This window comes from Centroberyx gerrardi, chromosome 4 (assembly GCF_048128805.1).
Source record: "Centroberyx gerrardi isolate f3 chromosome 4, fCenGer3.hap1.cur.20231027, whole genome shotgun sequence".
In the NCBI taxonomy this organism is placed as follows: domain Eukaryota; kingdom Metazoa; phylum Chordata; class Actinopteri; order Beryciformes; family Berycidae; genus Centroberyx; species Centroberyx gerrardi.
The window spans coordinates 11,816,235-11,831,778 of NC_136000.1; the positions used below are offsets into that span (position 1 = coordinate 11,816,235).

The 15,544-nt window shown below is 42.9% G+C and overlaps 2 protein-coding genes across 2 annotated transcripts; both read left to right on the forward strand.

The window, feature by feature from the left end:
* The first annotated feature begins 1,466 nt into the window (after positions 1–1,466).
* On the forward strand, positions 1,467–8,082 carry LOC139910248 (endoplasmin-like). The gene is made up of 18 exons (XM_071897478.2): positions 1,467–1,618; positions 2,163–2,265; positions 2,664–2,805; positions 2,928–3,044; positions 3,155–3,486; positions 3,882–3,993; positions 4,107–4,241; positions 4,360–4,476; positions 4,601–4,738; positions 4,857–4,934; positions 5,048–5,113; positions 5,427–5,696; positions 5,913–6,158; positions 6,320–6,456; positions 6,615–6,693; positions 7,108–7,263; positions 7,588–7,689; positions 7,813–8,082. The coding sequence occupies exons 1-18, from the start codon at positions 1,570–1,572 to the stop codon at positions 7,837–7,839; spliced, it is 2,406 nt and encodes an 801-aa protein (XP_071753579.1). The 5' UTR covers positions 1,467–1,569; the 3' UTR covers positions 7,840–8,082.
* Positions 8,083–8,668: 586 nt separating this feature from the next.
* Positions 8,669–15,314, forward strand: LOC139910284 (cadherin-related family member 3-like). The gene is made up of 17 exons (XM_078283046.1): positions 8,669–8,732; positions 8,940–9,115; positions 9,432–9,572; positions 10,993–11,141; positions 11,248–11,393; positions 11,842–12,034; positions 12,275–12,434; positions 12,765–12,867; positions 12,968–13,066; positions 13,181–13,392; positions 13,537–13,705; positions 13,893–14,164; positions 14,290–14,483; positions 14,629–14,642; positions 14,735–14,760; positions 14,864–14,912; positions 14,992–15,314. Exons 1-17 carry the CDS (start codon positions 8,669–8,671, stop codon positions 15,312–15,314), a joined length of 2,490 nt encoding a protein of 829 aa, XP_078139172.1.
* Positions 15,315–15,544: the final 230 nt, after the last annotated feature.

Consider the following 15,544-nt stretch of genomic DNA (forward strand, 5'->3'; position numbering starts at 1 on the left):
CGTCACTTCCGCGTTTGGCACTGTCCCAGCCAACCGGCCAATCAGAGACTGATGCGTCTGAGGACGCTGCTGCTGCTGCTGCTGCACTATCCGTCACTAATTTAAATATCATAGTTTATAGCTGGCAAAGTCACCAAACACACGCGGCTGCATGAAACATGTTCCAGATAAATTACACACCACTCCATATAAGTGTATTGCGAAATACACACAAGCAGATTTTTCTCTGTGTTTTCAGAGGAGTTTCCTGAGGTGGAGTTTGAGCTTGTCTGTGTTACTTCTTGACATGTTAGGACAGGCACAGCGGCGGTTGACATCAGGTACTGGAATTATGTACAGCATTTGAGTTTAATTCCTTGCTAAGGAATTACTGCACTTTTAAGATACAGCACTGTGTTGAAGTCATACAACCACCATAGCTCTAAGCAAAGGGAGATTCAAAAGTCACGAGGATCAATTCGATCTCAGTTGATAGGGGGTGATATATCAATAGTTAGTTTAACAATTGTTTGTGTGTAATGGTCCTAAATTCAAAATTAATTTCTAAAATGAAAACGAATTCAACCAAGAATACACACTAAGCACAATTAAACAAGTGAAGACACAAAAGCCACACACCCAATTTTTACCCCCACACCACGCGCGCACACACACACACACACACACACACACACACACACACACACACACACACACACACACACACACACAGCCAGCATCTGTCCCAGGTTTCCACCCATTTAAGTGCCTATCATCAGATAGGTTAGGCAAATGATACGGAAATTTGCTCAGTGTGAACTATCAAGATAAAAAAAAAAAAAAAAAGGAAACCGAGAACCGCAACCCCAGTTCGTGTGCCCTGTTTGAACTGTTGGTAGCCTAGTCCAGATATGACACAATATGAGTCTCCCTGCTTGAACAGTTTGTGAGACAATATGTCTGTTTGCCATCTTTTACTCACCTGAACTAGGACTGCTCAGTACCACCTTGTGGACAGAGATCAGCCGTGCAGATCTATTCATCATACACACCATGGATATCTGATTAAAATAAAGTCAATATAGAATAGATAAATACAATACTATGGACAGACGCAGAAACGAAATTATACTAAAAATGGCAGTAGAAACTGTAACCAAAGTGTGTGAATCCTTATATCACCCTAAGGTTGTGTGTGTGTCACTGTGGCATTGCATAAGAAAATCAAAGTGTAAGTATTGACAGTGATTCTGTTTGTCTTTTTGCAGACTGAAAGCTAGTTGTGGGGAAGTGATCTGCTGAGTATTCATTCTTAGCCAATGGTATCTAGCCACGATTTTCGGGTATCAACTTATGTTGAAGATTCTGATTGGGCCAAATGTGCCATTGTCTCCGCTACGATTGGTTGCTGGTTGTGCGTTGGTGCACGGCCATTGGTCGGTTGTCGGAGGTTTAATAAAGTGGGCTCTTTTGGTGGGAGAGGCAGCCTGTCATTCTTCCTTGTAAAGGCAGTGCTGCATGCACTGATATCCCGGCTTTTGTCTCAAGAGCTGAAGATACACATTACTTTCCTTCAATCAATATCTCAAAATGAAGCGTGTGTGGGCGATAGGTCTTCTTTTCGCACTTTTAGCCTTTGGTGAGTACGCGGGAGATTTTGTTATCTCGCCTCTCTGTCTTTAGCTAACGTTAACGTTATAGCTAGCTAACAGGCTACCGTTAACTTGCCATGGCTTTTTTGCTTCCTCTCTGTTCATTCATGGCCACAAGCTTGATAGATTTGCAGTTTTCTAGCTGTAGGCTATTTGTTCATTTGGTAAGTAGAAATCGTCGTTGACTTTGGTTCGACACGCTTCCAACAGCAACGTCAGACTTCCTTTGATTCCACATTGTCTTTCCAGAAGTTTCTACATGATATACCATGTTAAACCTGACGTTATCTAATTATATGTGTTTGGAAGAGTATAGCCGTTGTATAGACGCACATCCATGTCTTGGCTAAAAAGCCAAGCCAGCCTGTTAACGCCTAACTCAGTCGGTGATCCTGATCTCCTCTTTGCTGAACGTATTTCTTCACCAATTCATCTCAAATGCACCATCTTTCTCCAGATACACGAGCAGCAATTAGTCAGCCGTGAGGATATTTTTAATCTAACAACTCTTTTTTTTTTCTTTTTTTTTAGCTGCTGTTAAGGCAGAGGATGAAGTTGACATCGATGGGACTGTGGAGGAGGATCTTGGTAAAAGCAGGGATGGCTCCAGAACAGATGATGAAGTGGTGCAGAGGTAGGTCTCACTTTGAACACGTTATCAGATTAGGCCTGTTGTGTGCACAGTAGTTTTGCCCATTCAGTAAAAGGTCAGCTGAACCTTTACTTAACATTACAAGGTCAACATGCCAAAGCTGGTACACTTGGACAGTCATGAGACAACATGTCATAACGACCCTTAAACTGCACTGGTGGCAAAGGTTTATTTTACTGCACTTCCCTCATTAAGCCTGGGGAAATAATGACTTATATGACAATGTCTTGTATTATTGGCTTCAACATTGACATTGGTCCCCAGAGAGCAGAGCAGATGAGCATGTTGGTTGTTGACAACTCTAACTTGTTGCTTTGAATGTCACTGATTTCCCCTGTGTGTGTGTGTGTGTGTGTGTCTGTGCATGTCCGTCCATCCAGAGAGGAGGAGGCTATCCAGCTGGATGGGTTGAACGCAGCTCAGATCAAGGAAATCCGAGAGAAATCAGAAAAACACGTCTTTCAGGCTGAGGTCAACCGCATGATGAAGCTGATTATCAACTCTCTCTACAAGAACAAGGAGGTGAGCAGGAATACATGGCGACCTGATGTATACCCAGCAGATTAATTCTATGCATTTGCTAGTGTAGTATGGCTTGCAGAAGTGATCAAGGAAGTATGATGTAATACGCAATGTGCTTTTAGATCTTCCTGAGGGAGCTGATTTCCAACGCCTCAGACGCTCTGGATAAGATCCGCCTGTTGTCTCTGACCAACGACGATGCAATGGCCTCCAATGAAGAGCTGACCGTCAAAATAAAGGTACGCATGAGAGGAGTGGGACTCGGTCTTACATCTGTTTTGCAGTCATTATCCGTTATGTTGATGGTTTTTGGTCTGTTGGTCACTTACTGTATTGTTCCAATCCCCAGTCGGACAAGGAGAAGAACATGCTCCATATCACTGACACTGGCATTGGAATGACCAAAGAGGACCTGGTGAAGAACCTGGGCACCATCGCCAAGTCCGGCACCAGCGAGTTCCTCAGCAAGATGACCGAGATGCAGACGGAGGGCCAGTCCACCTCGGAGCTGATCGGTCAGTTTGGTGTCGGTTTCTACTCTGCTTTCCTGGTGGCCGACAAGGTCATTGTGACCTCCAAGCACAACAACGGCACCCAGCACATCTGGGAGTCCGACTCCAATGAGTTCTCTGTCATTGAGGACCCCCGCGGGGACACACTGGGCAGAGGAACCACCATCACGTGAGTTTACTTCTCTGCTGTTTACATTCAGCTGCTCCAAGATGGAAAATCGTCCACAGTAGTTTTGACTTTGTTTTTCTATTTATTTTTTAACATTATCAACAACTGCTGCAGGTCTTAATGCTCAGTCCGCCCCTCCTCCCACCCCCGAAAAATGAAAAGAATACATTTTTTGTATTCGTATTTGTATACATTTTTTGCATTTACATTGCAATTACAGCGCAACTGTCCATATATCATGATGTAAAACCAATTAAGAGATATTCTTAAACTGCAACACCTACTAGAAAAGACGCAGGAAACGCTGTTTAATATTATTAGACTGAAAGATGGTAGACTGCTGTGGCTTTAGAAATTTCATGTACAGTGTGGAATGAAAGGTCTTAACCTTTCAGACTGGTGCTGAAGGAGGAGGCTTCAGACTACTTGGAGCTGGAGACAATCAAGAACCTTGTGAGGAAATACTCTCAATTCATCAACTTCCCCATCTACGTTTGGGCCAGCAAGGTGATTATTTCACACACTTCTTGGTTGACTCAAAAACAGACAATTTTTTTTAAATTAAATTGACAAATGTTAGAATTAACAAATGTAAGTAAATCACTTCTTCCCCTTGGCAGACTGAGACAGTTGAGGAGCCCATAGAGGAGGATGCTGAGGCAGAGGAGGAACCAGAGAAAGAAGCCACAGAGGATGAGGCTGAGGTGGAGGAAGAGGAGGAGGACAAAGACAAAGACAAGCCTAAGACTAAGAAGGTAGGAGGTTCATGCTATCTCATTTTGTTATTTTAATACTTGGAATGATTGGGTTGTCTGACTCAAAGGAATATTAGTTTTAGCTATTTTTGAAAATGTCTCATCTTGTTTGTTCCAGGTTGAGAAGACCGTGTGGGACTGGGAGCTGATGAATGACATCAAGCCCATCTGGCAGAGACCAGCCAAGGAGGTTGAGGAGGACGAGTACAGGGCTTTCTACAAGACCTTCTCCAAGGTAGGCACCTGGACAGAAATGCTGTCTCTAACAGTTTCTAAAAATGTTAGTGTGTGCGTTATACATCCCTTGTGGACTCAACAATTTAACTTAATAATTCCAACTGTGTTTATCTCTCCAACAGGACACCGAAGAGCCTCTGTCCCATATCCACTTCACCGCAGAGGGTGAGGTCACCTTTAAGTCCATCCTCTTTGTGCCCGCTGCAGCTCCCCGTGGACTGTTTGACGAGTATGGCTCCAAGAAGAACGACTACATCAAGGTAGTTGCCACATACAGTATTCAGTAGCTATTTTAAGGGATTGTATTTGCTTATGGAGGGGAATTAGGGAGTTGCCTCACTTTAGTTCCTGTTTTAACAACGTCTCTTCCTGTCACAGCTGTTTGTCAGGAGAGTTTTCATCACGGACGACTTCAACGACATGATGCCCAAATACCTGAACTTTGTCAAGGGAGTGGTGAGTGATTTCTTACTCTAGCTGAGACAAAGCCGTATGTTAATATGGACACATAGTTGCTCTTTGTTTTAAATGGTGCCTGCACTGTGATTAATGGAAACTTCTTTTGCTAGGTGGACTCTGATGACCTTCCCCTGAATGTGTCCAGAGAGACCCTGCAGCAGCACAAACTGCTCAAGGTGAGCTTCACATCTAACACAAATGAAACTCCAATTCAAGCCCATGATTTCAAATTTTCTGTTTTTGTTTTTTTTTTTAATTTAAAGTCTGTTACACATCTTATGTTGTAACTTTTTAATTCAGGGTTTTAGTCATTGTTTAATATATCTGCTCTTCACTTTCTGGACTGTGAAACACTTGGTAACTTTGCTTTTGAAAAGTGATATAAAAATAAATATTATTGATGAGGATGAATAATTACTATAAAACTTTGTTTTGTGGAAGATGGAAAACGGCAATAGAAAAGTAATTGCTCATCTTGTCCCTGTTCAGGTCATCCGCAAGAAGCTGGTGCGCAAGACCTTGGACATGATCAAGAAGATCGCCGAGGAGCAGTACAACGACAAGTTCTGGAAGGAGTTTGGAACCAACATCAAGCTGGGCGTGATCGAGGATCACTCCAACAGGACCCGTCTGGCCAAGCTGTTGCGCTTCCAGACCTCCAACAGCGACACAATCCTGGCCAGCCTGGAGCAGTATGTGGAGCGCATGAAGGAGAAGCAGGACAAGATCTACTTCATGGCCGGTACCAGCAGGAAGGAGGTGGGTAGAGTGGGTGGATGTATCCTCACTGTGGGAAAAAATGCCAGATTATGTAAAATTCATGAACTGTCTACTGCATCAACAAAGTGTGCTTAAATGTTATTTACACTCTTCATAGAAACCAAACTTTTCAACTCAACCCCCTGACCAAACTTTACTGTCAAAAGAAGGGTTCATGACATTGATCATCATCTGCTCGTCTTTTTTCCTGCACAGGCTGAGTCTTCTCCTTTCGTGGAGAAGCTGCTGAAGAAGGGCTACGAGGTGATTTACCTGACGGAGCCCGTGGATGAGTACTGCATCCAGGCGCTGCCCGAGTTCGACGGCAAGCGCTTCCAGAACGTGGCCAAGGAGGGCATCAAATTTGACGAGAGCGACAAGGCCAAGGAAAAGAGGGAGGCACTGGAGAAGGAGTATGAACCTCTCACCACCTGGCTGAAGGACAGTTCCCTGAAAGACAAGGTAGAGAATTAATGTATTGGTGTATTATATGTAATATACACAGCATGGGGAATAAACACCAGCCAACAAGCCGGTAATTTTTAGTTATGGCTGGTAGGTTTAGTCTATTCTACACTTTTGCCAGTCACTTCATTCCATATATGATTCTCTCTTTCCCGCAGATTGAGAAGGCCATCCTTTCTCAGAGGCTCACCAATTCACCCTGCGCCTTGGTTGCCAGCCAGTACGGCTGGTCAGGAAACATGGAGAGGATCATGAAGGCCCAGGCTTACCAGACAGGAAAAGACATTTCCACAAAGTGAGTGTTAATGATCCTGTGCATGTTGGCAGTATATGTGCTTGTTCTCACCGGAAGGGGCCATAAAATGCAAATGTAGAACTAGTCTCGGCATGCCTGTATTTGACTGTGTGCTCTGAGCTGTGCAATAATACCATGTGACATTTCCTCTCTTTCAGTTATTATGCCAGCCAGAAGAAAACATTAGAAATCAACCCTAAACACCCTCTCATCAAGCAGATGCTGAAACGAGTCAATGTAAGTCTTAATGTATAAACAACCACCATGAAACACTTTCCATTTCAGATCAGTTTAATTTTGACTAATTTGGTCCTACATCTTTGTGCTATGTAAATTATGCTATGTCGTTTAAGCAATGACTTATTGCTTTTATAAAACGGTGGTAACACACCATTGTATCTTAAAATAAATATTTTATTTTTAACTAATAGGTAATAAATAAATGTTACCCTTCCACTAAGCAATGTAGATCTTGATCTCTAGTTGTTAAACAACGCAGTTGCTAGGCAACACACAAGTACCTATATGAGTGGTGATTTTCAGTTGATGCATTAATGTTAACGGTCACAGGTGTGCATTAATTGGGTGTTGTACAACGGCTTTGAATGTGACTGGGATTGTTCTGACTGGCTGTTTTCTGATGCCCTCCAGGACAACGCTGAAGACCAGACGGCCTCGGACCTGGCTGTGGTGCTGTTTGAGACGGCCACCCTGCGCTCAGGTTACCAGCTGGCTGACACAAAGGCCTATGGAGAGAGGATAGAGCGCATGCTCCGACTCAGCATGAACGTAGACTTGGAAGAACAGGCAAGTCACTGCCCACTGACACAATATCCTGGGAAAAAGATTTGCATTGCAAATGTTTTCAGTTGGGTCATTTAAGTCTGCATGTATTAAGTAATGTGCTGGTCCTCAGCCGATGAATATATTTTCATCCTTGTGACTGTTTTATTGATTTAAATGGTGTCCTTTTTGCATTGGAAGTGGTTCCATTCTCCTTATTTTTGTAGTATTTTCCCTCATTGGGAAGTCATTGACCTTCTCGTTTGTATAGTTGGGTCATTTGTCAGTGCGTGAGCACAGTGAGTGTGGCATGGGTGTGTTTTGCTAACCATGTGAATGTTCCCGCAGATTGAAGAAGAGCCAGAGGAAGAGCCAGAGGAGGAGCCTGAAGAGCCAGCAGAGGAAGAGCCTGAAGATGAAGAGGAAATTGTAGATGAGGAAGATGAATCGGTGAGAGAACACTTACCATAACACATCAAGTCACATCTTCAGGATATAGCCATGAGGCGTCAGGTGCTGATGTATTTACTCGTATGGCTGTTTTCAAAGACTACTTATTTTGTTCCCTTACAGATGAAAACAGACAAAGATGAACTGTGAGGCACTGAATGGAAGAGCGCGTAACAATGGACAGAACCTGGAGTTGAGCCTCGGCCAACACCACCGTGGCTGATGTTGTTCTGGGTGGGGTCCCTGGGTTGGGGTTTTATAAGGCGAGCATTGTGTTTGTTTTGTTTTTTTACATTCCTCATGACTGTAAATTTGTTAATATTTAACTGACCTGTTTATGGAAAGATGCGATCCTGTCTCTTGATCGAATAAATGTTTCCTGGAAAAAATGGATTTATAGTGTGTGTATTTGGTGTTCTTAAACAGATTGGTGTTCAGAAATAGTAAAGGAGCATTGCTTTGGCTGCAAAAATAAGGTGTCTCTCTTCTGAAAATATTAAACCCATTATTTGGCTATTGAATCTTGCAAGATTTTAAACATCAGTTGGTGGTCATATTTGAAAGACATTTGAAGAACATTTGAAAATATCTCCATGTTAACCAATCATGTTACTCAAGATGTGACCTGCTCTCCTTATGTCAAGAGCTTATATCAGGTTACTGTACCTCATTAAAGTCCACTGGCTATGCAATTATTTCCAGTCATTGTGGGTGGTGCAGCATTACACACGCACCATCTTTACACATTACAGTGATCATTTTACTAAAACAATCCTACTAATCAACAGCTTAGTGAGTTTACAGCCTGATAAACACAGAAAGGAAACAATTTGTCCTCTGAGGTGGACCTGTGATCATAAATCCTGGTATCTACCAACAGAAGCCTTGGCAACATCGTTCAGTTTTCTCAGTCAATCTCTCAGCGAACACAGCAAGTTCAGACTAATGGGTATCATTTGAACATACCTCTAAGAAAAGAATGGAGTGTGAGAAATTCAATTTCCTGTGGAGCCTGGTCATATTGTACACATGGTTGATTCAAGGTGAGACATTCAGAGTTCTTTCTTGCATACAAATTAAGCTTATTCATAAGATTCTGACTTTCTGTGGATGCTTCATGTTCCGCTTTGTCTGTGTGCCTACATATTTTCCATCTCTTAAAGCCAAGCAGTGATTCTGTGTGGCCTTATATTGATTGAGGCTACTATATTTCTGGGGTCTAGGCTGTGCTGCAGGTGTGTCTATTATAGGTCTACCAGGTACAGCCAGCCTGGCAGAGAACAGCGCTGCTGGTTCTGAAGTCTACTGCTTTCAGCTGGTCCTCTCCCCAGGGGCCAGCTTGGCACCAGGATACCCGACGATCATCAACTCAGACCCACTCACCACTGATTTTATTGTGTCCATGCACAACACTACACAAGCAAAGGTGAAGTTTAAAACATCAAATGGCATTCACATGGTTAAATGAATACTTTCCTTCTTCAAAGTATCGTATATCTACCTGATGATTTACAATGGAAGATTTTAATTCCAAGGGATATCGATTTTTAGGAAGAACTGTTTTCAAATTTTATTCATCATTTGATGTTTAGGCTTCCAAAATAGCTTAAATGTTTTTTCTTAATAACAAATGTTTTCCTTGAATGTCAGGAATAATCTTGAAACAGCAGATGTATTTTTTTTTAAATGTTGGATATCATCTCATTTTGGACTGAAACTCTTCAAGTTTAATTTGAACGCAGGTATCTGTAACTGGGAATGCAGAGCTCGACTTTGAAACGGCCCCAAACCGCTTCGTCTTTCAAATCCTTGCTGTGGACAGTGAGCAGGACAGCGCCCTTCAGACGCTGACAGTGATCCTCACAGACGTGGATGAGGCTCCTGTATTTCATGATGAAGGTTCTGTTCTACGACAAGAAGTCTGAGTATATTTGTATTTCATAAAGTTGAGGATCAGCGAGTGATCTGATAAATGTGTTTTCCACCCAGACTCAGTGCTCTATGTTGTGGAGAAATCCCCTCAAGGAGAGATTTATGCCCCAGCCGTCACTGATCCAGAGAACAGGCCTTTGTTTGTAGGATATCATTTTCCCACCAGTTACACTGCTTGTCTGTTGCTTGATATGTGTGTCTTACAAGATGTCTGTTTCCATTCAGTTTGCACTGCTCCCTCCAACCCCTGGATTTGATATTGATACTGCTTCAGGTGTCCTTTCTACAACAAAGCAGTTTAATTACCAGACTGACCCCAGTAGGTAAGCAGTTTGCATATTATGGATATCCTGTATGTCTATGGGGAGGAGTGCCATTGGTTTTTATTTTATTGTATTTATTATTTTTATTTAACCTTTATTTAACCAGGTAATATCTCAATGAGATTAAAAGGACATCTCTTTTACAAGAGCGACCTGGCCAGGAGGGCAGCATTGAGCACAGTTACGTACAAGGACAACATGAGAGCATAACAGGAATAACAGTTACACTCAATACACACACATACATAATCCAATAAAACAGGTCAGAGATTAATGGCAGAGACCTTGACTAATCAAGTTTCGCTTCCAACTCTTTTAAAACTGATTTGAATTCTCCTAAGGAAATCAAGTCAGACCAAGTAAAGGGTGCAGAATACTTTTTTGCCCAACTCTGTCCGAACTCGGGGTATAGACATGTGCAGATAATTCTGTGAGCGTAGGCCATGAACACATCCTTTTCTAGACAAATATGTACACAAGTAAGTAGGGAGCATCCCAAGGAGTGACTTAGTGACTTATTAGATAATAGTCAGCCAGTGGTTTTGCCTATATACATACAAAGAAGGCCATCCGGCTCTGGCATACAAAGTGCAATGATGCGTAAGGAATTTGCAGCTGGTAATGAATCTCAAGGCACTATGATAGACAGTATCAAGCATGATACTGTTATGGTGTTGCTGTTAGTTCTGATGTGTACAACATGGTGATTTCAATAGTCACCCTTCCTTCCAATTTCCCATATGAGCACTGCTGTTGGTACAGGTTGGAGTGGGGTTTGATGAAAATAAAAATGAGCCTTCTACCTCGCCTCAAGCCAGTTGGCTGCCAATATTGCCAATGCTTTCGAGCGTCTGAGTCTTCTGATAACAGAGATTAAACCTGTTTGCGTGCACACACACACACACACACACACACACACACACACACACACACACACACACACACACACACGCACACATGTTGAAATACCATTTACTGCAGCCCTGAACCCCTTCCCTTGTGGAAAAAGTGTTCAGTACCTCACCCTTCAATTTTTTGGGGTGTGAAGAATGAAAATGGCGCTAATGCCACACATTCATCATGTCTGTTCCCCAGCTACAGTCTGAATGTCAGTGTGAGTGATGGAAACAACGCAGTATCCAAAACCCTGATTGTCAACATTGTGAACATAAATGATGACAAACCTCAGTTCATAAAGTGAGTATTCCTCAGTAGTTATGTTTCAGTTTGGGGATTTTGCAACACAATTTGACATTATTGACTGAGAATAACTGGTTGGTATGTGTTTTTGTGTGGTGTCCAGTAAAATCACCTCTTTCACCATTCCTGAGGAGCTGAGTCCGGGAGTTATCGTCGCCAACATCACAGCAGTCGTCCCAAATGCCCCACCATATGATGGCTTCATCTTCTACACCATCAGCACTAACAATTATCTGGCTATCCACAGATGTGAGCACATTCAACATGTTGCTAAGCAGTATAGATTAGATGGGCATGCTATTAGTATCTATGTGTATCGGAATACATACTGTATACAGCCTGCTGTTTGTGTATTCATGCATTCAGTTTGTGGCTCATCGTGTTAATTTCCAGAATGCCACACACACACACACACACACACACACACACACACATATACATATATATATACTATACCTATGTATATATATATAAAATCTAGAGGATCGAGCTTGTTTGTTTGAAAGTGTTATGTTTGTGTCATCATGTTTGTGAAAGTGTAATTTTGTCAACCAAGGACTGAACTATTCTTTATGAAGTACCACAATTTATTTTAATTTAGTGCTATCAATCATTTTGTGATAGGACATGCCACTTTTTCAACTGACAGCTATCTCGTTTGGGAATGAAACTCTTCATCCGGTATCCTGTGTTTCAGACACAGGCCTGGTGACAGTAGCCAACAGGATGGATTGTGACTCATCTCCGCTGAGACAGAACCCCACTGTAACTGTCACTGTGACAGCCACCTTCAGGCCCTCAGGCCCTCCTCTCGCCAACACCATCATACTGGACATCACTGTCACTGACATCAATGACAACCCCCCCATCTGCCTCCCTGCTGCCCAGAGGTTAGTATCACACAGGCACAGGCCTGTGCCAAGCATCTAAATTAGGGAGTGAACCATGGCCACCTGTTCCCTTGCCACCGCTGAATCTTCAATAAGAGAGAAGCTGCATATTCATGAAATAATGCAGTCTTTACATCCCTGCAAGTGCTTCCGTCTCAGTCTGTAGTTTCTGATTCACTATTTTTATCATAAACAATTCCAAACTAGTAACTATTGTTTGTTTTATTGGGAATATCTTAGGGTGGCAGTGCTTGAGACAGAGATAGTGGGGTCCCTCATCACTACAGTGACATGTACAGATAATGACGTGGACGACAACTTCCGGCAGTTCCAGTTCACTGGCCTTTCCTGTCTGGACTGCACCCTGCACTTTGCCCTGAACTCCTCCAATCGCATTGTGGTAAAAAAACCAAAACCCAGTATAACAAGCTGCATAATGTCCTGCTATAATCACCATGATATTAGACATAACCAGTTACGCTAATGAGGTCATTAATTGAGCTAATTAACACATCAATTGGCAAATATTTCTATGCCAACTTGCTTGTCTTCACATAACACATGGGTGGCATTAATATGAACTGCATATCTTAAAGCATTAAGGAGTTACAATAGTTTCAAGAAAAATCAGTTTTCTGGAACTGGATAAATTATATAGAATATAACTGTATACACACATATAGTCAAACCCATCTTGATTTAATACTGTTCCATTTCACCACATCCACAGCTGAAGGGAAGCCTAGACTTTGAGGATCCAAGCAATCTGCTTGTTGGTAATGAGTACAGACTCTTGGCCGTGGCTGAAGATAAGAATGACACCTCACTGAAAGGTACGCTATACAGTGGAGACTTCTCTTTACTGCAAGAACACATCAAGGAAGTCTGTTGTTATGTTCATATTCATATTCATATTCTTATGGGTATTTACAGGCAGTGCTTATGTCTATGTGACGGTGACCCCTGTGAATGAGTTCCCTCCTGTCTTCAGCCCTTCATCATATTTCTACAGTATCTCAGAGCTCCTAGGACGTACGTAAGATCAACAATAAAGATAATTAATGGTCTTCAGAGCTTCCTATAACCACAATAAACCAATAACCAGTAGTTACAATCATGATCTAGCCTTTTTGTCTCTACAATTAGGAGGAGCGGTGATAGGAGCAGTCAATGCTACAGACAGAGACCTCCCTGCCACTCCAGTGCATTACTCCATCATCTCTGGTGGGGGCAGTGGCGGTTTGTCCAACATCTTCTTCCTGGATCCCAAACTGGGGAGTATCGCTCTGCTGACTCGACCAGACTACGAAACCACCCAGTACTACAGACTGCTCATCAGAGCGGTGGATGGAGATCCAGTCAGGCTCCTTTCTGCCACTGCTACAGTATGCTGGATACCTTATTATTTATCGTTTACATGCAAAGATCAGTACTACAAACTCATTACTCTTCGCTCTTACTCCATAGTGTGTGTGTGTGGTGGGTGTGCATGCTCCATTCAGGTCACAATCAACATCACAGAGGCCAATGATGAGCCGCCAGTATGTGGACCCAATCGGACCAACTTGATAGTTCCAGTAGACCAGAGGGGAGGCTCCAATGTCCAGGGCTTCATCCTTTCCTGCACAGACAAGGACTCTCCTCCCACCTCCTTCATTTACTCCATCTCAGGTAATGTCCTTATGTCCATAGCTATGGCCTTAAAGTGGGTTGCAATCTGAATTCTGGTTCGACTATTTGCTTCAATATAGCATCATATACAGTGGAGTATGATTTCATTGTTATAGGGCTATAGGATATAGAATGGCAAGCAAAACTGGGAAATCTCAGACTACTTTTGTTGTCTTTTCAACCCCAGGGGCCAGCAACCTGAACAACCACTTTGTGTTCTCGCCATCGTCGGGAACCAATGTGACGAGGCTTCTCTTGAAGGAGCGCTTTGACTTTGAGAGCGGTCTGGACCGGGTGTGGCGCTACAGTCTGACTGTACTGATCTCTGATGGCAACTTGAGGGCAGGAGAAGCTGGGTCCAGAGCTCGAGCTCCCACCCAGACCGGCACCGTCATCATCAACATCCAAGTGTTGGACCCTAGCCTCACCACTGTCATCACCACCACCACTGTTAGTAAAGTGGATATGACACAGTACACACCATCACAGTTAACCGTTCCAAACAAAAGTCAATGAAGAAGAGAGAGTTGTGAACTGCCAACAATAAGGCGATGCAACGCACTCAGCCTGTTCTTCTTCTGCAGCCCCGAGTGACATACATCACCCTAACAGAGAACACATTCAGCCTTGATGACTGGTACGTGTGGTTTGTTATCGCCCTGGGTGCCATGCTGCTGCTGGCAGTCCTGGCCTACCTGCTCTACCACTGCTGCAGGTGGCTCTCCACAGCGGACTGCAGCTGCTGCCAGCCCAGGCCAGTGGAAGAAAGGGAAGAGCTGTAAGTGTGCAAACTATATTATTTATTTTTATCTGACGGGAAGGTTTAGTGGTCCACAGTCGCTGGATCATGTTAGGTGATCTTATTATTCATTTCATTCTGGGTAGCTGTTGACTGTTTTCTTTCTTCCTTTTCTGTTTAACAGCATTCCAGAGCCAGGTAAATATCCACAACATGTTCAATAAAGACCTTGAAATCCCTTACACCAGTAATCAATAGTACAAGGTTGAGTGTCTATGGTTTCTTTACAGCGACTCCAAAGGAAGAGATTATACTGGTAAGGCTTTATTTACAGGATATATATATATGCTTGGTGTCTGTGTCTTGATCAACTTACTGTGCTTGTTACAGTTCACTGATACACTTTCTTTCCTTTACAGGAGGTGACTAAAATCAATACTGTGTTCGATGGAGAGGCGGTTGATCCAGGTAATAGTCACTCAACTATACAGAGAATTTTCTGAATGCTGAACACTATACTTTAACTGTTATTACTGTTGTTTTTCAGTCACAAACAGGGTGTATGAATACAACAGTAAGTCGGGAGCCAGGCGTTGGAAGGACACCAGCATTGTGTCTGAATATCTTCCCACACAGCGTCGGAGCAGCACGCTGGTCGTTCCAGAGAACACTGATACCTCCCAGCAAAACTCCAGCTCCATGCAATCCCTTACTGGGAGAGTAAGGACAGGCACTGGCCTATCACAGACCAGGAGTGAGGGAGAGGGCAGGGCCTCCGGACGGTCCTCGCAATCACCTGCAGTCTCAGTTAGAGGACGGAAGCCAGAGACTGTCCCCATGACAACAATAGGAACAACCTCAGAGGTGTGAGGCATCTCATGCATTGATAGTATTTGTGCTACATTGTCTGACAGTGATTATGATTAATTAACAATGACTTTTCAATCAATACAGTATCAAAATAAGGCAAAAAAAAAGCATAAATGAGTGTCAGTGAATTAATCTGGCTTTTGTCTTAACTACTAAATGTCCAAATGTCATCAAGTTATCATGACTTTATGGAAACTCCATGGTTGATTTTTCTTATCAGCTACGTCTAT